Raw genomic sequence first — 24,596 nt, forward strand, 5'->3', positions numbered from 1 at the left:
TCCACGCTACCCCTGAAATTTTAAATAACAATATGATTAAATTGACTATTACACCATGATCTTTATACTCTTACAGAGCACATGGACTGCGTGTGTTTAAGGTGACACACCATCATCCGGTTTAACCTCGCCGCTCTGAGGGTTTGAGGAGGGCCGCGCTAGGAAGGTCCTAATCAAAAAGAGGGTCATTTTTCTTGTGCAAGGCTACTTTTTATTTTAACTAAGTGATGGAATGTGTTGGTGACCATAACAGTAAATACTTTTCAATGGCATATTTTATGTTTCTCTTCCACTTTTCAGCTTTATAAATAAAGAAATGGGAAAACAGGGCTTTTTTATTATCTGTGATTGCTACATTCATGTAGTTGTAAAAAGCATGACAATATATTAAGTAATCCAAAGTATTCAGAATACTCACATTGAGTAACTTATTGGAATACGTTACAAACTACATTTTGGGGCATGTATTCTGTAATCTGTAACGGAATACATTTTAAAAGTAACCTTCCCAACACTGTTGGCTGAACGTCCTTTAACAGCTATCAGCTATCTGTAATCTCAAAAGATGAATGAGTGCCAAAGCGTGGAAATTCCTGAGATTTTTGTTTTGTCGTTCTTTCGGAATGAAAGTGAGAAGTGAGGAGACGTGAGGCTGAGATGTGAGGATGCAAGCCATTTGTTGGTGCTGGTGAGTTATGAGTGGCATGGCCCACGTCCAGAAACACAAGCCGCCGGTTTCTCTTTTTACGATTACAACTATTCCTGGGCGTGACACCGCACGACGGAAATGTGAATGTCTGACTACACAATTGGGAAATGATTACTTGATTAATTATGACTTATTCTCCGATCTGACTGGTTGAGGAGCAAAATTGAAAGCCGATTGTCCGTTTTGTCGAGTACCAGCATTGTACTACATGACTCTGCGATATTGAGGGTGAAGGTGTTAACCGCCGCTGACAGGTACGTCCCACATGGTGTGACGGTGTAGGCAGCAGAGCTTGTCGAGATGACTGTGCTCCTTTGTGAATCATGGTCACCCATCTTATCTGCTTCCACCGCGATGGGGCCTTCTCAGGTGTGCGGGTGCCTGTGGTGGGAAATGACTGAAAAAAAAGGCTGCTTGTGTGTGACCTGGGTCAGACAGTTGCTCATATCTCTTCATCATATGATGACTGCTTCCTCTGTACCTCCTGAAAACATAGGTTGTGTGGTCACTCAGATCTGGGTGTGTCACATTTGTTTTCAGGCAGCGCTTTGTGTACTTCCCAGAATGCTGTTTGTTCAAGGATTGGACCAGTAATCTAGAAGTCTCAGGTAAGTGTTGAGCTGTGTTGCATGGACAAGTCCTTTGGAACACACGTAGACATATGTTGATTTGAGGAAATTTTTGGTGTTTGCGTCTATTGGTAAGAACCATCATGGCTTCGATGAGTCACATGCCATCAAAGGCTTGATGTTCTGACACAGCAGATCAACCTCATACATCTCGTCACAACAAAGACCTGGAGACACAGCATGAAGCCCAGAGTGGCGCACAGAAAATGTTTACACCGAATGGAAATTGAACAGCGATGAACTGTCCAACTCGAGCGACATTTCACCTTTTCAGAAAAACGTTTAAGCAAAGTATAGAATTCAGTGGCTTCACAGTCACAAATGATTTTACAATGAATTTTGAATTGTGACCTGAGGAAATATGCAGAATTTGAAGAACAAGGAGGATAATAAAACTAAAAGCCTCTTGCACATTTTTGCACATAATCATTGCACTACATTGTACATAGAGAATTCTGATTATACACTTTTTTTATACATATGTTCATATTTATAGTTAATACTAACTGTATATTACTGCATACTACTGTACATCCATCTGTAAATATTATCCAGTCTCTTCCTGTACATATCACCTTATGTATACCCATAACTTATTTGACCTTTATCCTGCACTTGCTGCTTATTGCACTTCTAGTTAGACCTAAACTGCATTTTGTTGCCTTGTACTTGTACATGTGTAATGACAATAAAGTTAAATCTAATCTAATCTAATCTAATCTAATCTAATCTAATCTAATCTAATCTAATCTAATCTAAAACTGTGCTCAGAACGATCCATGCTTTCAATATGCAACGCCTAGACCAAAAACCTCTGCTTCTCCTCCAATTCCAATTCAGACAGTGAGGCCTGGTGTTATAAAAGGTGTGTACGGACAGGTCATGGTGGTGCAGGATGTGTCTCAGTGAACTGAGCCATTTGTTTCAGTCTCCCGATGGCGGACCCGGAAGCTACGGTTTTCATTTTGATGTTTTGTGGCATACAGCAGGGGGAGCAGGTGGACTTCAGGAAGATCTTTCCAGACTTCGCTGAGTGCCGCCCTTTCACTGCACGGGAATGTGGGCGTGGGGATCTACTGGCGAGGATCTTTTACTCCACACCACCAGCAGAGGGGGGGAAAACAACAATGCAAGACAGAATTTCCTACTTACGTTGGACCTGGTCTGCTGATTATCTGCTAAATGGGAAAAAAACAGTGTTAGGTTTTTATTTAGGATTTTAATCCAGGATCATAACCATAACCATTTTAAATTAGAATTTTAATCCAGAATCATAACCATAAAACTCTGCTGAATCATTCTATATATAACGTCCATGTGATGAGCGGCGGCCCTGAAGGTGCGGCATCACCTGACAGTGTCCAAATTTCTGTTAAAAAGGGATTTTTAGTGGTACAAGCCACTTCGGCACTGGAACATAACTACAATCTTCTTCTTGAACTCCATATTTAAGCCATTTCTAATGTCAGGATGTAGTAAAGAACACATAACAGATAAAGAATGCATTTATTTTACAGAACTGATTTATACAAAGTATGGGTTATTTTACAAATAGTACACTAAAGCAGGTGCATTTAGGACATTTTCAACTACATGGTAGTCACGTGACTTGCACAAGTCTCTTTTCTCACTTATCTCTTTTCATCAGATGAAACAATTTGGAAGCCCTTTGATTTAGTCTCGTAACTGCACTGTACACACTGTCCTTCAGTGTTTTTGTCAATTTTTAATAGTATTAAATTCACTGGAGTAGATGCTTCTTCAGTTGGCATTAATAATACAGCTTCACATAAAATATAACTAGCCTAACTACCTCTATCCATGCTGCCTCCTGCTTCTTTACTCAATAAATACCTTTTCTGAATTATGCATCATACAGTAAAACAACCGCGAGGGTGTAAAATACATCATTCTTTTGGACTTTTCAGTCTGTTGTGTTTGATCAGTAAAATGTATGTTTGTGTGTGAATGTTTCTGAGTGTGTACATGTGGTTTTTGTGTTTGCATAAGAATGTGCATGCAATTGGATGTGCATTTTTTTCTCCGTATGCATATGTGATTAAGCATCTGTGCACACGTACGAGTGCATGCGTGGGTGGCCGGTGCCCGTGTTCACATCGACTCTAAATCACAACAGAGCGCAGGTGTCTGAAGCACATGATGACCCCCATGGGTATGGGGGGGGTGCAGGTGATTCCCGTCCAGCCTCAGGTACCTCAACCTGGGAACAGAAGCCTCATCGTCCTGGCCGGCCATCATACTGCGAGGGCAGATCTCTGTGGCGTTTAAACCTGGGACAGGAACAGCAGATCAGGCTTCACTGATGTAGCGCGGTTTATATTAAATGTTACGTTTTTCAATGAAATGTTCATTTGGTTTGTAATTCTCAGGCACTGTCGTCAGGTGATGTATTTTAATTATACATACATGTTTTAAACCCGCTCATTTCCTTTCCCTTTTGGTTCAGCGCTCATAGCGCATGAAAATGGTCAGAATGATGAACTTACTCTCAATAACGTTGTTGTTCAGGTGCAGATGCTCCAATTGTCCGTTGAACAGCGGCACATTGCTCAGCTTGTTGTAGGCCAGGTGCAGATCCAGCAAGGTGCTCACGTTGAAGACCATCTTCGGGAGACCCTTGTCACTCAACTGGTTGTAGTTGAGCCTCACAAAGGCCAAGTTGATGAAGTTCTTGAAGTAGTTTTCAGGGATTTCCTCAATGTTGTTCCTGTCAAGGAACAACTGGAAGATGCCGCTGGGCACGTTGCTGGGCATCTTCCTTAAGATGTTGTGGGCCAGGTTGAGCTGCATCAGGTTCTTCAGGTCTTTGAATACATTTTTGCCCAGGTTGCTGTCGCTGATCTTGTTGTGGTGCAGGTCCAGCAGGACCAGGTGATCCATCTTGTCGAAGGCTCCGGCAGGAATCTTGGAAATCTGGTTGCGGCTGAGGCGCAGCTGCTCCAGGCCAGCTGGCAGCTCGCTGGGAACCTCTTTCAGCTGATTCCTCTCCATGTAGAGGAACAGGAGGTTGGGGATCTTCTTGAACACATTTGGAGCAACCTGCCGGATGCGGTTGTTGCCCAGGTTCACCCACTTGAGCTCAGTGGCGTTGTTGAAGGACTCGGCCGTCACCTCGTCGATGTAGTTGTTCTGAAGGTACAGGTAGTGGGTGTGGGGCGGGATGGTCGGGACCCTGCGGAGGTTGCGGTTCTCGCAGTACAGCGTGTTGGGGTAGACGGGGTTACAGCTGCACTCCCTGGGACAGTCAGAGTGCGGGGAGGGGGCGTTCAGGATGGGAGGAGGGAAGTCAGTCGGCTCCGCTGGCTCTACCTCCGAGACGGCCGGTTTCCGTGTGGGAGAGGGCCGGAGGGGTTTCTTTGCACTTGGTCTCAGTCCCAAGACAGCAGGGGTCAGGAGAAGAAGCAGCAGAGAGTAGAATCCAAGTCCAGCCTTCATGGTCCTTTGAAAATATAAAAGTAAGTGTTATACCTCATAATATACTGCGTGTTGAAGATCGTATTCTGCACAAATCATTTACTGGACGTTTTCGAGCACACTCAGACGTAACCAGAGAAAGCAGACGTGTAGCACCATCTCCCTGTCTGGTTCGATCATTAGCTACAAAAACACAGCGACCGGCGGGACTTTCCAGGCCACGCTGCAGTCTCATGGAGAAGAGAAAGCCCTCATTGTGTTGCGAAGTCCTGGGAGAGATCGTCCCAATGAGGGAAACAGATAAACCTGGAGCTCGAAGGGAAGCCGAGTTCCCCGGGGTCACGGCGCTGAGCTGCAGTCTCGCTGCATGTCGTCTTCGTAAAATCGTAAAATACTTCCATTCTATTTGGCAAAAACCAGCTGAGCACCGAAAAGAGGGTAACAGAGGAGGTTCTCCAGCCCTGGTTGCCTGCAGGACCCGTCACATCGCAGCACGAAAGCAGAGTGTGCAGTAGCGCAGTCCCCCGGTAACCGTAATCCAGCGCACCCCTGCCATCTGGTTGGCCAGCGGCCCGCCGTTGTTATTGCAGCCTCCATATTTTGCATACCTCGATCCTCAAAGTGATCCCCATTTTCCAAACTGCCCCCCTGGCAAATAATCTCATATCAACAGAAGCCTTCCGTGTCTGGAATGATATATGGCATCCTTCATGCTCTACATGGACGGTGGACTTTTGGGGCCACCTTTTTACTTCCACATCGAATCCCAAGTCAGATAAGAAGCTGTAAATTTCCGCTTTCCACGACTCAAGGAAACGTTTGAGTGCAAGTGAACTACATACAAGCGGCCTGTTGCTTAGTAATTCTTCATAAATACACCCATGCTGTGGATCAACATTTGTCAACTTCCATATGCAACTCATTACAATACGTGATGGAGGTGGAAGGGCTCTGGCGAGTGATGATGTGCAGATGTTTGGCAGGCTCATCAGTGCGATGGGCGGGGCGGAGGACCTGGGAAACTGTGTGCACCTTCACACCTACAAGCGAGTAGGAGGATGAAAGAGAACGAGGGCGGCCGAGGCTCGAACCCTGCACGCTTCTGGAGGTTCGCGGTTTTCGTCGCGAATTCTGTGAGTCAGTCGGCAGCTACGAAGAAGGACGTGAGAGTCCTGCCAAATGCGGCAAATCTGGGTTCCTACTGCACCCAACGCTGCAGCCGTGGTGGTAGCCTAGCGGGTAACACACTCGCCTACGAACCAGAAGACCCAGGTTCAAACCCCACTTACTACCACTGTGTCCCTGAGCAGGACACTTAACCCTGAGTGTCTCCAGGGGGGGACTGTCCCTGTAACTACTGCACCAACCAACCCGGTGATGGATGCAAAGCGTCCCAGCAGCTCGTCCCACATGCGCCTCGCAATTCCGTCTGTGCGCTGATTACATTTACATTTACATTTACGGCATTTACCAGACGCCCTTATCCAGAGCGACTTACAATCAGTAATTACAGGGACATTAGGTTAAATGTCCTGCTCAGGGACACAATGGTAGTAAGTGGGGTTTGAACCTGGGTCTTCTGGAGTGTGTTACCCACTAGGCTACTACATGAGGAGAACAACAGGGGCACAGAGAGGGTGAGAAAACAACCTTTTCCTTCCTCGGCGTCTCCACCCTCGGCGTTTTCGCAGAGAGAGCTTGCTTTTACGAGCAAAAAAACCTGCTTCTGGCACCGAAACACTGCACTGGGGTGTGATGACATTTCGAGTGCGGTGCAAATTAAAGGCGAAGCTGCAAAACCCCGGTAATTATGCTAATGAAACACATCACACATCAAAGCCCGGACTTTTGTCCAAAGTTGAGTGTGTGTGGCCAGAAGTTTCTGTTAGATTAAGTCATGAAGTGAGAACAAAAGGTCTCCCTTGGTGCAAACGTGAGTGTAAAAGCTGGCAGAGCCGCACAGATTCCGATGCGCTGGTTACTATAGAAACACAGAGGTCACATGACAGAAAGGAATAAACACTACTTACCTGCTGGTGGTACCTGCCCTCTTTCACGCTGCTCTCGTCCACACTGATGGATCGGGCTGATGTTTCCTCTCTCCTGCAGACCCCTTCCCTCTCTCTCTCTCTCTCTCTCTCCCTCTCTCTCCCTCTCCAGCCGATTGGGTGTTTTCCTTCTCAAGGTCAATAATGGCGTCTTTCTCCCCCTCCTGGTCCCTGCCCGAACTCTTGTCGCTTTCCTCTGTGTGTGACAGGGAGGAGTGTGGCACCCAGACAACCCTGAATCTCTCGTGCCCTCCTCCCCCCACACTGGCGCCTTTCCAGATGCCGGGGTATTGGCAGTGTTTCCACCGGGCTCTTTATTTGTCTTCTGCGTCTGTGAACTTTTATCAGATGCCACCAAATGGAGCGTCTAAGTTCTCTGATCGCACCCGGAGCCAAGTTCTCCTTCTGTTTCTGTCTTGTTGTTCTTATATTGCTGCCCGGTGGCAGCTGATATTGGTGAGTAAGGAGAATATTTTCCTGGACCGGCGTGCAGATGTTGAGCTAATTGTCCAACCCCCCATGGGCCCTCAGCATGTGGAGCAAGCTCCATCTGACCCTGAAACAGGAAGCATACACTGTGTGTAACAAAGTGCCGCCACTACAGCTCTAGTTTAGTATTTATAGCGAGACTGACTTGCGAAAAGCTTTTAAAACACTACTGAAGAGATTGCGCTGTGTATATGAATACATACTGTATATATGAATATATATGCATCACCCTTGGTGAGCAGTGGTCACCATGACAGGCGCCCGGGGAGCAGTGTGTGGGGACGGTGCTTTGCTCAGTGGCACCTTGGCGGACCGGGATTCGAACCGGCAACCTTCTGATTACGGGGCCGCTTCCTTAACCACTGACCCAATTTAAACGGAATGTGTCCTATAATTCATAGTGGTACGTGCACATTTCCAAAAAGACAACCTAGACCTTGATTAAGAGGCGTGTAATGGCTGGTAATGATGTTGGGGGGTGTACAAAAATATCTCCAGAGGTGACCTGGTCCCTTTCCATTCAGTCAGAGCCAGAAAATACTTGATCAAAGTGGTTACAGGTTGGAATTAGATCCTTCAGCTTTCTGAATGGTCCTCCTGTGGTTTTACTGATGGCTCTGTGCCTGGACGATCGGAACTGGGTGGACCACCACTCCTCGGCCGAGAAGATGGCCTCGCCGGTGCTCAGTGAACACACATGACTCACTGCAACACAATTCTTCCACAGGCCAATAAACGTGCTCAAATCATCGTTTTTCACCGGAGCGCTGCCACGTCTAGGCTAGAAAAACCGAAACGCAACGATTCTTTTTTAGAGGCAGACAGATTGTCTTGCCAGTTTTTGTGTAATAGCTTTATCACTTTTACCAAAATATTTTTTCATATTTGGTTTGGACACCTTCTCATTCAATGTGTTTTCTTTATCTTCATGACCATTCACGTTGGTAGATTCTCACTGAAGTCATCGAAACTATGAATGAACACATGTGGAGTTATGTACTTAACAAAAAGTGGAGACCTGACCTCCACAGTCACCGGACCTGAACCCAATCCAGATGGTTTGGGGAGAGCTGGACCCCAACAAGTGCTAAACACCTCTGGGAACTCCTTCAAGACTGTTGGAAAAGCATTTCAGGTGACGACCTCTTGAAGCTCATCGAGAGAATGCCAAGAGTGTGTAAAGCAGTAATCAGAGCAAAGAAACTAGAATATAAAACGTTTTCACTTATTTCACCTTTTTTTGTTAAGTACAGAACTCCACATGTGTTCATTCATAGTTTTGATGCCTTCAGTGAGAATCTACCAACGTAAATGGTCAAGAAGATAAAGAAAAAACGTTGAATGAGAAGGTGTCCAAACATTTGGCCTGTACTGTACATCATAGTGACTCTGCTTTTTAATGTGTGCATTTTTATGCTCTGCTCATAAACACTTAATGAAGCTCTCATTAATGTCAGCGTGGTTCCTTGGCCTATCTTACCACATGTTGTTATTTTTCGGGGCGCAGTTATGTTTCGCATCCTTAAATGACGTCACTCTTTTACAGACACAGCAGTTAAGGCAGCAGCCGTGAAACTGCTACTGAAACCGAAGCTTCTGTAAAAATCAACGTCTTAAAACCTGCTTTTGTGGAAAAAAGCTGCCTGTAAATGGATTTATTATTCCATAATGTGTGGCTCTGGATAGAGATAGGGGATTTAACACTCATGCTTAGCTCTGATGTGGTGCATCCTGACACACTAAACGCTGGGTTACCATCTCGTCTCCTTCTGCAGCTCCCTCTCACGCACGCTCCTGCTGTAAAATACTGAGACAGAGACTCACAGATCTTCCAGGATCGGTGAAACATCTCATTCGTTTAGTGCGATTGGATTTCGAACCCTGATCCTTTTTACGCCTACTGTATTCACACAGTATTCAGACGTTACACACACTGTACGACAGCGCTTGTCAGCAAGTGTATGAGTAGTATTAGTTGAATATGTCTCCTGGGCCTTCAGCCACCGTACTCTGTTTATTCTTAATCAAAACATCTCAGGAATCCTCTTCTCTCGAGTGTTTGTCCGTCTGGAAGCTGTTTGATTTCCCTAAAGTGTCTTTACCTCGGCTTATTTTTGAGGACATGCCTGTGTCTGTAAAAAAATGCGCTGAGCTGGGTGAAATGTCCCGAGTCCCGAGGCAAGGAAGGGCGCAGACGTGGATAAAATGTTTTGTGAACATTTTCATGGTTTCCATTGCCTGCTGATTAGAGAATCAGATTCTCTTTTATTTCTGTTTAATGTCTCTTGAATTGATTATATTAATTTGCAGATATGAAGATGAACATCTACACATGGGTTTTGTGAAAGGAAGCCGCAGTGGCGCAGTGATTCGTCCCACATCTTCCCCCACAACAAAAGCAAACTCATGTAAACAACTGAGATGATTCCCACCATGGTGAAAAGCTCCTTCACCGCCCTCCCTCTCCTGGGTTTCCATTCCCCGCTTCCTCCATGTAAAAAATGACCGCATGTGCAGATGTGCATGTGCACCATTAAACACACATCCAGAAATGACTCACACACACTTAATCATGCATGCATCCAGGAATCTCATCACGTCACCATGAACTGGGTGGGTCCAAATGGTGCAAAATGTTCCGCGTGGAACCAGTAAGTAGCTGTAGGAATGCTTTATCCCACTGCACCAGGTTCCACAGTGATATGCAAAAGTCTGGGCGCCCTGACTGTCAACTGATCACCAAAAGATTACACTTTCATCTCAAAACGTACAAAACAAAAGTGACGTGGTCACTAACATAACAGCTTGAAGTCATATTAGCCAGAGATTGTCAATAAAGTTCAGGTTCGTGGCAAAACCTTCATCTTGTGCCGGCTGAGGTTTTCCATTGTAGATTTTGTGGTGTGCATTAGATCATTGTTTTATTGCTGCTTCCATCTTTTTTTTTTTACTTCAACTTCTTTTTACAGCGTGACGTAATTTGCCAGAATTTGCTGGTATGTCATATATATTTAGGCGATGCTACCTGGTACACCATGAATCTTCCTGAAGGTCTTTTACACTTTAACTAGGGATTTATTTGGCTTCCTGGCAATCCAATGAGCTGTAATTTCAGGCTTGTCCTAACGATGACTGTGCACAAGGCAGAGCTTGATAAACTAAGGTCTTGGTCATTTTTACTTGCATGTTGTTCCTTATTTTTATTTACATGAAAACAGAAGTCACTGGCTAAAAATGTGGGTTTTTTTTTTTTTATGTGAGTCTAGAATAACTTGCAGTGGACCAGTTCACATTTTTCACCAGAGTAGGAATTTAGTCTCAGAGTACATGTAAAAAGAAAAGGAATATGATAGCAGCTAAAATGCATGATTTATTTTTATGTTATGATGTTATTGTTGTGGGAATCTCATGGGGCTGTATGGTTTCCCCGGGCCAGCTCTGACTGCCTTCAGACGCTGAGAGTAGGGGTCTCTGATGTATTACTGATGACTTGTTGTCAGTGAAGCGTGCCGTAAAGTCGCATTGCTCCTCTCCTCGGTGCATCCCAGATAAGAGGGCTCCTCTGGTGCAGACAGGAACTTCCTGCTGGTGTGCCGGGGGTCGCCGGGGCCAGACGTGCATGTTAGAGCTTCATTGGTGGTGGACCTCGTCCTAATGGAGTCTGGGCTACAGCACACATCTGCCCACAAACCGTTTCGGCAAGACGCCCCCCTGGGGAGCCCAAGGCGCCGTGGCAAGTGACCCATAAAAGTCACGAAAGGATGTTGTTTTTTTTGTACCGAGAGCAGGCAGCATGCGCTCATGGAGAGAATATGTTCAGAGACTACGGTGTCCCTCTGCCAGGCCTGCCGCATCCTGTGGAGGAGTACTGAGATCGAGAGTAATCCTTAACTCAGACGCCACATGACGGTCCGGTCCGGTCCGGCACCCACCGCCACTCAGGGGAGGATAGTAGGTGCCCGCCTCCACCCAGTATGTTCTGTCTTGGTATACATTATTCCCAGAAGTTATTTTTTACAAGGTGAACCCCCATTTTTTGGCAATGCTGGAAGGGTGCAGCTGGAACGTTTCAAGGTGAGGTGTGCTGTTATCGGTTTCTCAGCTGTGCTTGACGGCTTGGTCTCACATCCTTCGTCCCTGGAAAGGTCACCCTGGGATGAAAACAGTTTTTCCATGGTTCCAAGTGACAGTTGACTTCCCTGGCAGGCCATTATGGGGATTGTGTCACAGTTGAAAAATGTTATTGTGGTCTGAAACCCAGTCCCTCCGTTCAAGGGTCTGATGTACTGTGTATTGGTCATGCGTACTGTTTACCCTGCCATTAAATGATATAAAGACCAAGTTTATGCTTACTTTATTGAAAAAATCTATAATTTTTGCATTTGGGGTGACAAAACAGAAGTTTTGTATATGATAAATGGATGTGTGTTTAGCATTTATTTTGATAAATCTTTACACCCTAGACAACGAGACCAGTTTACTGAGGTTAACATGGTTAAAAGAAATGAGTTCAGATGAAGATTTGATGGAGGACCCTCAGGCACATGACCCAGTCGGTGGGCAGCTGGTGAGCAGCGATCTTATTGCCCTCCAGCCTCAGGATGCGAATCCGAGAGTAGGAGTCTGGGCCCACGGTCCGACAGAAGCTGGACACAGTGAACTCTGGTGGGGAAACAGGACAAAACGACATATTTTTTACCCCAGAAAATGAACAGGATGGAAAAGATTCGAACGTGGTGGGACCTCCTAGCTGCAGTGGCATCCCGCAGCTTTAAAGGAAGCTCTCTGTGGCTGTAACACAGTAAATAGGATGCAGGTGCCTGTGTAGGGAGGCTGTAGGGTTCGAATGGAGCCGCTGTGTCATAACGGTGAGACACAGTCTAGGAAAGTAGACGCTTGAATGTGTTGCCGTCTGGAGGTTGGGCTGGATGTTTGGGTTTTTTTCTCACCCGATGACTCTTTGGAGCTGAACAGCATTAGCTACTGCCCTACCCACTGGAAAGACTTGTGGAAAAGCGGCATACAGCCCATTCACCGGCCAACTGGGAACAAGAATGCAGTATGTTTTAGTGGGGCAGGTCAAAACATCTGCTCCTTTCCTGATGTCACACCGACAGTTTGTTATAAAAATGTTGTCCCAGACCAAGAAATATAGGAGCAAAATGGCAGAGGGCTCTCATACAATTGCATTTATTTGGGTTTCAATACATATTTACGGCGATAATGAAGGCACAGCTACATATCTGTGGCTATCGGGCTATCACAGTGCTCAGTTATGAGGCCTCAGGAAGAACGGAACGTGCTTTTGGCACAGAGGACAATCTGTTGAAGTGTTTGCAGATGTTTCTGGACCTTCTGCCCCATTCCTAACCTACTTTTCCTGTACAGTTGTTACTGCATGTCTGAAGATTTGATGAACTGTGGGAAGTGGACGGGGTATTTGTTTTTGCGTTTCAGATTCTGTAACATTTTACATAATTTTTGTTTCTCCTGATGCCCATGGAAATGTTGATCAATGTCTGATGTGCACCATTTCATGAAAACTGAAATTTGACAATTCCAACCAAAATATAGACAGATGGTTTGAACTTTATCAATACGCATAAGGGTTCATGGATTAAACCTAGTTTACATTTACATTTACAGCATTTATCTATCACTTATCCAGAGCGACTTACAATCAGTAGTTACAGGGACAGGGAGCAACTTAGGGTTAAGTGTCTTGCTCTGGGACACAATGGTTTGGGATTCCAAAACGTAACAATTTCTACAGTTTGTCTCGGTTAAATACCATATTTGGGAGAGGTTTCATCACTAGAAGGTGGAACAAGTTCTTGAAATGACTCATGATGATGAAAAGTGGAAATTGGCCGTGAATCTGCTCAATTACTGAACCACATGTTATGGTGGAGAAAGTTTATCTTACTGTGGATGAGGTTGGCTTCCAGATAGAGGTATCGGAGACTGGTCGTCACCACGGGGATCTGGGTCAAATGATTGTAGGACAGGTCCAGCTCAACCAGCGAGGTCAGGTTGAAAGCACCGGGGTCCATCCCATTATCCTGCAGTTGGTTGTGACCCAGACGGAGGTATCTCAGGTTACTGAAGCCCTGCAGACTGTCCCTCTCCATGCCAGCCAAGGAATTGTTTGAGAGGTAGAGCTGCTCAACGGCAGAGGGAAGATGGCGAGGGAAGGTCTTCAGGAAGTTGTGGCTGAGGTCCAGCATTTTCAGAGCTAAAAGACCTAGACAGGAGATAAACAAACCATAAAAAATCACATCTGTCTTCATCTATGACTGATAATGCAGCTTTATTATTCAAAACTCAGCCACCTTGGAAGCTGTTTTCTCCAATCGTCTTGAACCGGTTGCCTTGGAGCAGAAGCAGGGTGAGATTGTGAAGGTTTTGGAAAGCTCCAGGAGAAATCTTCTCAATGTTGTTGTATGCCAGGCGGAGCTGCCGTAGCCCACTGGGCAGCCCCGCTGGCACCTCTGTGAGGTTGTTGTGGTTCATGAAGATGTGCACCAAGTAGGTGAGGTTAGACAGGAGTCCTCCATCCAATCTTAGCAGCTGATTGCGGTCCAGAAACAGCCAGCGCAGACGGGTGGCGTTGGCAAAAGCCTCTGGGGCAAAGCCTGTGATGCCGTTCCCCTGGAGAAACAGGTACTGGGTTCTGGATGGCAGTCCACTGGGCATCTGCACCAAACTCCTGGAGTCGCAGTATATGGCTGTGGGCCACTGGATGGGGCACTCACACTCCAGCGGGCAGCTTTGTGTGTTCACCGCTCGGAGCCAGCGTGGGTCCAGTCGGCCCCTCAGGCTCAGAACACTCGGCTCCCCCAGCAGGCGGTTGATCCAGAGTGGAACCCCACCATAGTCCTGATCGACAGTGTAGGCCACCACTGATTCACATGCAGCAACCAGCAGCAGCAGAGGTCTGATGTCCATGGTGTCTGGCGTTCACTGATGAAACACACTGAAAATCAGTGCAAAATGCATTAAAAGTAAAAATAAAATACACAACCTCACAAGAGGACAGTATGGCGGTTTATCTAAGTTAGAATAAAAAAACATCAATACATTTGTTTTATTTCACATTCAATTCCATCCTCACTTTTCCGATGATGTCTAGATGCTACCATGAATGTGTTTGGAACCAGTCCATAAATCCAAGTTATGACTTTATTTCACATCGTGCAATGGCGAAAAACGCTGAGCACGGACACAATAGTGCGGTAAAACCAACGTACCTGCGTCTGCTGCCAGCGCAGTGCTTCGGCTCGCTCTGCTTTTGTGGGCTCTCCGAGGCTCCTGTTCAGGAGTCTGCGCGGCTTCCAGCAGGCAACCTGCGGCGCTCCAACATTCCACAGTTCTGCAGCCAGGGCCCCGGGACACGCTCGTGCCTTCCATACCCGTCCTTTCTTCCTGCTCGCCTACCAGACAGCAGCCCTGCAACATTTGGTGGAAACGTGTGTGCTGGTAATGCATTAAAGCAGATCACAGCAGAGGGGACTGTTGCCAGACGTTTCAAGATGTCGACAAAATTGTAGCTTCCTGTAGTGTTAACTCGGTATTCAGGACCTCATCTTGCACGTTCACTTACATCATAACTTTGTTATAATCATGTGCACGCAAAAACAAATTAATTTGGGGGCTTTTCATGCACAACTTCCCAAGGCTGTCGGCTGTGGCTGTGGTAGTAGCCTAGTGGGTAACACACTTGCCTGTGAACCAGAAGACCACTTACTACCATCGTGTCCCTGAGCAAGACACTTAGCCCTGAGTGTCTCAGGGGGACTGTCCCTGTCACTACTGACTGTAAGTCGCTCTGGATAAGGGCGTCTGGTAAATGCTGTAAATGTAAACCATCTCGGACTGAGTGATGGTCAGAGTTCTCCAGATGCAGCACTTTCTGGATCTAATGAGTGGACCTGGGGAGCCAAACAGACCCTCTCTCTCTCTCTCTGCACAGTGGACAGTCTTCAAAGCCCTTCCCAGGGGCAGATGCGCAGAGTTTGGGTGTCGGTCAGCGCAGCCACACCGCCCCCTAGCACTGCACGTGCGCCACTGCAGTCCTCGGGTCTCCTGCTGGCTTTACAGATTACAGTGGAAGTGGTTAGTGAGTCAGTAGGTTTCTCTACCACTGGCCTGCTGGTGATTCAGAGAAGACCAAACGTTTGTCTTTCAGAAGAAGACAGGACTCTACTTTTGCAGGGCTGTTCCTCGCATGCTTTCACCATACTCTTCTTTTCTCTTTTGTTGTTTCTTGTGGCAGTGGTGCAAGCAGATAAGGAAGCAGACCCATAATACCGAAGCTCCACGGTGCCACTGAGGTCCCCTTGATCAAGGTACCGCCCCCCCTCACTGCTCCCCGGGCTGAGACCACATTTCACTGGGTGCAGTGGGTGCTGTGCTGTGGCATGTCACATGTGACAACTAATCACTTTCAGTCCACTTATTTGTCCTGTTGGCCTGTCCCCATCTCTTCATTCGAGACAGTGCCCATGTCTCAGCTCGAGATGCTGTCACCCCCCCAGGTACAGAGCTTTCCTCCGATCTGTGTTCACCTTGTCTTTTCATATTTCATATTCGCTCTTTTTGGAATATGAACATGAGGGATTTGTAGTGTGAACCAATTCTGAGAACACAGCAGGCTGCTACCTGAGTCTGATGTCTTTTCCACATAAACAAGGAAAAAGGGAGACACGTTCCAGCCTCTGGTGGCCTGGGAGTCGTTTGGCTGGAAGTAAAACCTGGACAGTGTGCTGTGTTGATGCGTGTGCATATTTTCCTGTCAGTGACCATGAATCAGACGCAAACAGGAGCATTTCAGAGTCCGTCTGGTGTCTGGATTGGTTTATAATCGCCGATTTTTCTCCATTCGCTGCGGAAGGTGCTTGGCTGTCCTGATGGGCGGAGCCGAATGGTTTCTCGGGGGGTGGACGACCTGACATGCCTCCTCATAAGTCAATCCATTTAAAGCTGCACATATCCTTGGCACACACTGCAATGTTTGAATGGAGGTTCTGTACCGTGTGTTATTCAACTGGAAATCACTGAGAAATTGCTGAGGCCTTATTGTTAGGTGGCAGATCTGGCATGTACTGGACAAGATATTAAAATGACGACAGTGTAAATTGTAAATACATGGCGCTCCCCGGGCACCTGTCATGGTGCCCACTGCTCACCAAGAGTGATGGTTAAATACAGAGGACACACTTCAACGTTTCACCATGTGGTGTGCTGCAGTGTTTCACAATGACAATCGTGTCACTTTCATACATTCTAGCAGCTGCACTTGATACACACTGTACGTTCTTGTGTTGTTGCAGCCATATACTCAAAATTTTCCATGAAATCTGCCCGTCAGTGATCAGCAGCCCAGGCTGAATCACAATATGGATATAGGCCCTATAACACAACTCTATCTTTGTGTGTCCTTCAAATATCTCAGTACGTGTTTCACAGTCCTCTCAACCATGTCAACAGTCATTTTGATCTGTGTCTCCTGTCCTATGACAAGATAATAGACCAAGTAGAGTACCCAACAAAAACTGCATCTCACCGGGCTAATCACATGCGGCTTCCCTTTTCCAGCATAATAATCGGTAACACTTTTGGCTAACAATAGATTTTTATAACGTAGAAGCTGGATGAACTCTGCATACGTCTCTCTTTGTTGCTTTCAACTGTTTAAATAGTGTCTCTTATCCTTTACAACCACGTAATTCATAGTTACCCAGTTTGGACCATTATTTTTGGACTGTTTTTATTTAAAAACAGTCCACCAAGGAAATAAATGACAAAATCTATACAATATGTACAACAGACATTGAACAGGACATTTTCCATGTATGCCAACACTCACTAGGGGGCGCTTCTGCTCCAAACCACATGTACAGACATGGTTCAAGATTCATTTACAATTGCAGCATTTATTGCCCTTATCCAGAGCGACTTACTGTCAGTAGTTACTGGGACAGTCCCCCCCCCTGGAGACACTCGGGTTTAAGTGTCTTGCTCAGGGACACGATAGTAGTAAGTGGGATTTGAACATGGGTCTTCTGGTTCACAGACGAGTGTGTTACCCGCTAGGGTACGTCCCCTCGCGCACCCTAGATTCAAGTTTTTTATTTAGTTATAGCAGTAACCCGCAGTGAAATGCATCCTGAACTGCTCTGTTTTGAGTGTAAATGGTTGAAGTAGTAGATATAGAAATAAATAAAATAGAATAAAGTGTAAAAAATAAAATGAAACAGAATATGGCTAGTAAAAAAGTAGCAGGAAAAGTAAGCAAGCTGTAACGCAAGAAAAGACATTTGTGTTCAGTGACGACATAAGACACAGACATGATGGGGCAGTGGCTACGGATTCTGCTAAAAGTGCACTGTGCACAGATTGTTAGATGATTCAGATCGTTCTGATGGTTTTGGAGGTGTGAGGTGTGGTGGCATGTCCTCATTTGGCATCCTCATGGCCTGAGTCTCTCAGTCCTGGACTGAGAGTCTTTTGGTGTGATTTGTCCTTAATAACCTGAGCCTGCATCTCCTGGAGCGAAACTCCTGTGTAAGGTTCTGTGCCAGGATGCTCTCCACAGTGCCTGTATATAAAGAATTCAGAATGTTTGGAGACACCCTGAACTGCTTCATCTTCTTGATGATCATCAAGTCCTTGTGTTATCACCAGAGTTTTGTTTTTCGGAGAAGAGCAGAAAAAGCGGTGAGCTGTGTTTTTGTGTAATGGTTCCCAGCTGTGTGGGCAGGAAGTCTGTAGAGTCGGAGAGGAAACAAGCGCGTCCGATTGTGAAATAGTGAGAGTTGGTCTTCATGTTCGGTGCATGAAGGTACAAATTGTTCTGGATTTGAAGCGCAGGTGCAATGTTCATTATGTGGATGAAAAGCGCTTCATAAAGCGCTTCATGTGCTTTATTTTTTCATTGCTGTGTTTCATACTGCTGTCATATTTCTATTAGCTTTTACTTTTTGTCCCATATATTCCTCATATAAGTGCCTCCAAAATAGAACACAGACACGGAGACCCAATTTATTACATTTTCTGTGTAAGGTGAACTGGCCTCAATGGTTCCTTCTTCGGGTAAGGACTAGAAAACCTTTACCCCAGAAAGAGGGTCACGACCAGCCTTGAAGGGAGCCGCTGGGTGCAGTTGAGGTCTTCAGAGCTGCTTCTGGTGTTTGGCTGTGGTGACACTTACAATAATGCCTTGTTAAGTTCCTCGCAGGCTTCTGATGTCACTGCGCTCCTGTTTAGTCACTTTTTACTATAAGCCTGTCTGTGTGAACAACAAGGCGCAAATTCAGAATGAAAGTTTCTTTTGGGCCCCTCTGGGGGTCAGAGGTTCCGATTATGCAACGGGGCCACGATGCAGCCGAGACGTCCCCCACCCAGTCGGGTGAGTGGGTGTATCTTCATTATACAGAAATGTATAATATGTACATGTATAATATTGTAAAATTTGACTTATTCACCTGAGGAAATCACCTTGAGCCCTGAGCATTCATCTTTTAATAAACATGATGACCTTTGACAGGCATTTTCTACATTTTCTACATTCATTAGGGTTTCATTAGGGTCGTTATTTAAATTTTGAGTCATTATTTCATAAAAAGCATCCTTGACTACTTTTACATTTACATTTACAGCGTTTACCAGGCGCCCTTATCCACAGCGACTTACAATCAGTAGTTACAGGGACAGTCACCCCCTGGAGACACTCAGGGTTAAGCGTCTTGCTCAGGGACACGATGGTAGTAAGTGGGGTTTGAACCTGGGTCTTCTGGTTCACAGACCAGGCTACTGGGCTACTACCACTTTGCCTTGGTGACAGCAAATGTTAAAAAGTAATGACAGTAATTTAATGTCGGAAGACGGTCGACGTGGCTTCATCACAAACCTTAATTCCTTTCAGTTTTGGTCAAACGTTGACATCTGATGCGAAGTCACCCGGTGGACAGCGAGGTGGCGGTGACGCCGCACGTCTCTCATCACCACGCAGTCATTTCTGAGCGGCCCGAGCTTCTCCTTCTGACTTCACCGCACCTTTGGTTCAACGTTTCCCAGAAATACACGTTTTTGGGGTTTTTCTTTTACGTTCAAAGGGTCCCGCTTTTCGTCTAAATCTGAAGAGCCTTGGTGCCGCTCAACAGGCGACCCATCTGTCCATTACTGCCCCAACAAGCCCTTGTATCTGAACTGTCATTGTGAAAAAGGGATCCTGCCAACCTGGAGTTTCTGAAGATCCGGGGCCCTTTCGTTAATAAGAGCAATTCGGGGAAATTCTTGTGTATTTATGAATGGATTTATTTAATACGCTGTTCTGTTCATTTTATCTCTGTTTGCCTGTGCTGCTTTTAAAATGATATAATGTTCCAAAATTCACCATCTGCTGTCAGGGCCGCTGATCGGGGCCCTCTGAACTTCTCACCAGCCGGCCTCTCAGGGATTCTCGTGTTCTTTAGGAGGTATGTAAAGTGTTTCCTGATGCCGGTGTCCAAGTCTGAGATGCGAACCCCCACCCCCCAGTCTTCTTCCAACTGAGTGCAACCAGCACAGCCATAACACAAATATACTCCACTGTCTAATACTGTCCTATATATACTCTGCTGTTCCAATTTACTGTCCTTTTCTTGAATTAAAGATGCATGTGTGTGTTAAAGTGAAGTGATTGATACACAGCGGCACAGCACACGGTGACACAGTGAAATTTGTCCTCTGCATTTAACCCATCACCCTGAGTGAGCAGTGGGCAGCCCTGACAGGCGCCCGGGGAGCAGTGTGTGGGGACGGTGCTTTGCTCAGTGGCACCTTGGCGGCTCGGGATTCGAACCGGCAACCTTCTGATTACGGGGTTCCTTAGCCGCTAGGCCACCACTGCTGGTAGTTGGTAGTGGGCGTGGTCAGGTTTGTGCTCAAGGGGTAGTAGGAGTTTAGAGAACGGAGGAGAAAGGGAGGAGAGGGATGCTTTGTTAAACCTGGGCGTGTCAACTATTGACAGGAGGGAGTTCAATTGTCCAGAATGAGGAAATAGGGAGTTCGAGAGCTGTCAATCATACATACTGGCTCCTCCCCTTTTTTATACTTTTTAAAAATGTATCTTCTGGATATCAGAAATAATTACACACCAACTTAATGTTAGTTCCTCCTCTTAACATACAGATAACCAGCAAGCAGCCACTTCCTGTTACTGTCTGGTTATTTCAGTAAACCTACTTCTCACACGTTAAATACCGTCACTTCATATTATACAGTACACCGTATTAATGTTAGATATGTAGCATGAGGAAACGAGAGAATATGGAGAAAAAGAGTACAATCTGAGGAACATACGGTACTCACACACAGAACTCTTTCCATTACAACTCCCGGATATCATTCTGACCCGAGGGCCCTTCTGCATTTATTAAAGGTCTCAGCTGGGACGGTGCTGAATGGAGAGGAATGAAGATAAAGAGCCACGGCAGGACCTGAGATCTGCCTCGTGAATGCAAATACGAGCCTGATATGGTGTTCTGCTGAAGAGAAAGCAGAGAACCTCAGATCTCCATCTTTGGAACCTTGATGCTTTGCCTTTGTTTGACGATGAGAAGAACGTATGGCACGAACATATGGTTTGCGTTGGGAGCGGCGGGCATGCAGTGGTCTGGAACCCGGAGACAGCGGCCATCGCTTCGTTTTGCCCTTGATTCTGACGAAGCCACTCAAACCAGTCAGAAGAAAGGTCCAACGACTCTTTACTCTGCAGACTCCCGGCCAGTGTTTCTGCTCCCTTCATCCCAGGAAGGCGAATGGGGTAAAGTAAACAGAGCGGCGTGGGACGCGGAGCCCTCTCGCCCCCAGGGTCAGTCCCCCAGAGAGACTCTTCTCTTTGATGCCCTAACATGTTCCAGAGATGGACCCCAGAGCCCTGCCCTGCCGGACGGTGGAAGAGTGATTGTGCGGCGCGGGGTGATTAGATCAGGCTGGGGGGGTGATATGGGGGCGAGCTGGCGAGAGAGAGAGAGAGAGAGAGAGAGAGAGAGGACCTTTACAGCATATTTGGCAGAACTTCCCTCCAGAGTCCAGCGTATCCTGGGACTGTAACAGCCAAAAAGGTACGAGCTTCTCATGACGTGCAATACTATATGTGTGTATATGGATTTATTTGCATTTTTTAAATTCATTTTACTCGCATGCAAAAGATAAACGAGAGAAAATCGGCATCCTTGGTTTTTTGGATGTTTGACCATTTATGTTGCGTGGAATTATTACTCATTGCATTTCTCAGCTCTTCATCAGGAAAAGGGAGGGTTTCTGAATTAATCAATAATCAATGTGCACCACAGGCTCAGACTCTCGGTTGCTGAAGGTGTTGACATTCAATCTGAGAATAAAACTCGTACACGAACGTCCACCACACTTTACCGTGGAAGTTTGTTACATTGGCCTCCAACGAGCAGTCTGAAGTTTTCTTGTGGGCCCCATCTTCTAGCCTGTATTGTATTTTATAGGGAAATAATCAATAAAAAGTGGGATCTGGAGATCTCCTGCCAACATGCGTCTGGCTCCTGCCGTGCTGCTGATGGGGCTCCTGTCAGGGTCCGCCGGAGAACTGGACCCCTTCTTCTGGCTCTCGGCCCTGCGGAGCCGCGGCTACCACGCGGGGTCCCTGCAGGCCGACACCACGGGCGGCGACTGCCCGGCCGAGTGCGACTGTCCCCCGACCTTCCCCGTCGCCATGTACTGCGACGGCCGCAACATGACGCGCGTCCCGTACGTCCCCTCGCGCATGAAGTACCTGTACCTTCAGCACAACCTCATCACCGCCGTACCCGACGGAGCGCTGGACAACGCCACCAACCTGGTGTGGCTCATGCTCCATGAGAACCGGCTGGCCTCTGGCAAGGTGGGCAAGAGGGCGTTCAGCAAGCTCCAGAACCTGGACCGCCTGTACCTGAACCACAACCAGCTCGGGAGCGTCCCTGCCGGCCTGCCGCGCTCGCTCCGGCAGCTCCGGCTCGACAACAACCGGATCTCCGCGGTGCCACCAGACGCCTTCGAGGGCATGAGCAACCTGACCGTCCTGCTTCTGCACAATAATGCCATCCAGGACGTGGGCGGGGCTTTGGCAGGGCTCCGGTCACTTACTTTGCTGGACGTCAGCAGTAACCAGCTGCAGAAGGTTCCGGAGAGCCTGCCCGAGATGCTGCACCAGCTCTACCTGGAGTCTAACGCCATCCAGGCCATCCCGGGCGATTTCCCGGCGCGTTTCCGGCAGCTGCAGTACATCCGCATCTCCCACAACCAGCTGACGGACAAGAGCATCCCTCCCAATGCCTTCAACGTCAGCGGCCTGGTGGAGCTGGACCTGTCCTACAACAAGCTGGAGAGGATCCCCACGGTCAGCACCAGCCTGGAACACCTCTACCTGCAGGCCAATCAAATTAAAGGTAATTCATCCTAAAATGACATCCCTCTTTCTGTTCTGGACTAAATAAATACATTTGACCAAATCCATGCAGCCGTAATTGTGCGGATTGACAGTTGAGCGTTTTCCATTGTCTCAGAGTTTTCCATCGGAAGCTTCTGCAGCGTGGTGGACATTGTCAGCTTCTCCAGGCTGAAGGTGCTGCGCCTGGACGGGAATGAGATCAGCCGCAGCGACCTTCCCTCGGACTCCGCCCTCTGCCTTCGCCTGGCCGCCTCCATCGAGCTGTAATCCCACAAGCCGCCACGGGGGGGCAGACTGGAGTTTTATTTAAATAACCAATATTCGCCGCCAGAGGGCGCACACGTTACATTATTACCGAGATTGGAAACTCTTATTTAGGCCATGAAGATAATTTACTTTATTTTGATGAAGGGGAATAATATATATATAACAAAATTATACATATACCATGTTGTTTAATGCATGAGGTTCAGGGAATTGAAATGATATGAACACTACTGTAGGTTTGTCCCTTTTCTGGTGGGTGTGAGGGAGATATTTAGTAATAAACCTCCAGCCCAGATTTGGGCTGCATTGATCAGGCCAAGATCACTGTGATGCAATAATGACTGCAGAATGTGGTGAATCACACATTTCGATATTAGCAGCTTTCTCACATTCTTTACCTATGAGTAGCCGTTTTTAGGTGTGTCGTTACGGGGGAAGTGTATTTTTGTCTTTTGATCATGGGGTCTGTATATTTTTATCCTGCTTATCTCTGTACAACAAACTTCTGCAACTTCCCGAGGATTCCCGTCACAGCCAGATTGATGGATACGGCGAGTTCGTGTGAATAAAGCTGAACAGGATGATGAGTCTGCGTGTGATGAATTCTTCAGATGAATGGAGTGAATGCCTTCATATTCCATATTCAGTGTATATTAATGTAGAATAAATACTGCATACAGATATAATACAGCATGTAAACAGTGGTACAAAAGGTAAAACATCAATATAATGTATCCAGAGGTCAAATGAACATTTATTTATGAATCTATGTACAGAACCCGTACGTACTCAAACTCAGGTGACGTCCCTTCTGTTTACATGGAAGCATATAAAATAACAGGCGTACAAGACTAATCACACAGCTTAGAGGTTTAGAGTCCCGGACCGGTCATATTTATGACCGCTCCTGACCGGTGTTGTCTGAAAAAATGATTAATCATAATTCACTATTTATATGGAATGAACAGATATGATAAAATAAAGTATGAGAATGTGTAAATGTCTATGAGGACATTTAGGAAGTTTTCAATATGCATCTTTTATGATATACAGTACAGGCATCTGAAGGCTGAAGGCATCAAAACTATAAATGAACACATGTGGAGTTCTGTACTTAACAAAAAAAGGTGAAATAAGTGAAAACATGTTTTATATTCTAGTTTATTTGCTCTGATTACTGCTTTGCACACTCTTGGCATTCTCTCGATGAGCTTCAAGAGGTCGTCACCTGAAATGCTTCTCCAACAGTCTTGAAGGAGTTCCCAGAGGTGTTTAGCACTTGTTGGTCCAGCTCACCCCAAACCATCTGGATTGGGTTCAGGTCCAGTGACTGTGGAGACCAGGTCTCCACTTTTTGTTAAGTACATAACTCCACAAACTTTTGGCATATACTGTATATATGTACTGTATATATTGTAATATCTGGGTTTAGTGTAATGGTGAAATGTATTGATTTAGTGAAAAAGAAGAAGAAACCGGCCAAACAGCGTGCAGAAAAACACAGGAACGTGACGCAAGGTCAGTATGTGACCACGTCTCCGCGCCATAATCCTGCGGCCGTGTCCAAACGGGGA

At 46.4% G+C, this 24,596-nt stretch overlaps 3 protein-coding genes across 4 annotated transcripts; 1 reads left to right on the top strand and 2 right to left on the bottom strand.

Annotated features, from left to right (window-relative positions):
* Positions 1 to 2,825: 2,825 nt before the first annotated feature.
* Positions 2,826 to 5,286, bottom strand: prelp (proline/arginine-rich end leucine-rich repeat protein). Its single transcript, XM_028997513.1, is given in 4 exon segments — positions 2,826 to 3,524; positions 3,526 to 3,629; positions 3,846 to 4,798; positions 5,080 to 5,286. Coding segments are annotated over 4 exon segments (1,215 nt in total). The 5' UTR covers positions 5,175 to 5,286; the 3' UTR covers positions 2,826 to 3,461.
* Positions 5,287 to 11,648: 6,362 nt separating this feature from the next.
* On the bottom strand, positions 11,649 to 14,624 carry LOC114800323 (lumican). 2 transcript variants are annotated; one of them, XM_028997519.1, is made up of 4 exons: positions 14,561 to 14,624; positions 13,643 to 14,286; positions 13,237 to 13,554; positions 11,649 to 11,972 (listed from the first exon to the last, which is right to left on the bottom strand). In XM_028997519.1, exons 2-4 carry the CDS (start codon positions 14,256 to 14,258, stop codon positions 11,821 to 11,823), a joined length of 1,086 nt encoding a protein of 361 aa, XP_028853352.1. In that variant the 5' UTR covers positions 14,259 to 14,286; positions 14,561 to 14,624; the 3' UTR covers positions 11,649 to 11,820. The 2 variants fall into 2 exon arrangements, with proteins under 2 accessions (XP_028853352.1, XP_028853353.1); XM_028997520.1 differs by having other exon boundaries at positions 13,643 to 14,273; positions 14,561 to 14,622.
* Positions 14,625 to 21,347: 6,723 nt separating this feature from the next.
* fmoda (fibromodulin a) lies at positions 21,348 to 23,318 on the top strand. The gene is made up of 3 exons (XM_028997521.1): positions 21,348 to 21,418; positions 21,815 to 22,753; positions 22,871 to 23,318. Exons 2-3 carry the CDS (start codon positions 21,859 to 21,861, stop codon positions 23,020 to 23,022), a joined length of 1,047 nt encoding a protein of 348 aa, XP_028853354.1. The 5' UTR covers positions 21,348 to 21,418; positions 21,815 to 21,858; the 3' UTR covers positions 23,023 to 23,318.
* The last annotated feature ends 1,278 nt before the right edge of the window (positions 23,319 to 24,596 follow it).

This window comes from Denticeps clupeoides, chromosome 12 (genome assembly GCF_900700375.1).
Source record: "Denticeps clupeoides chromosome 12, fDenClu1.1, whole genome shotgun sequence".
Lineage (NCBI taxonomy): Eukaryota > Metazoa > Chordata > Actinopteri > Clupeiformes > Denticipitidae > Denticeps > Denticeps clupeoides.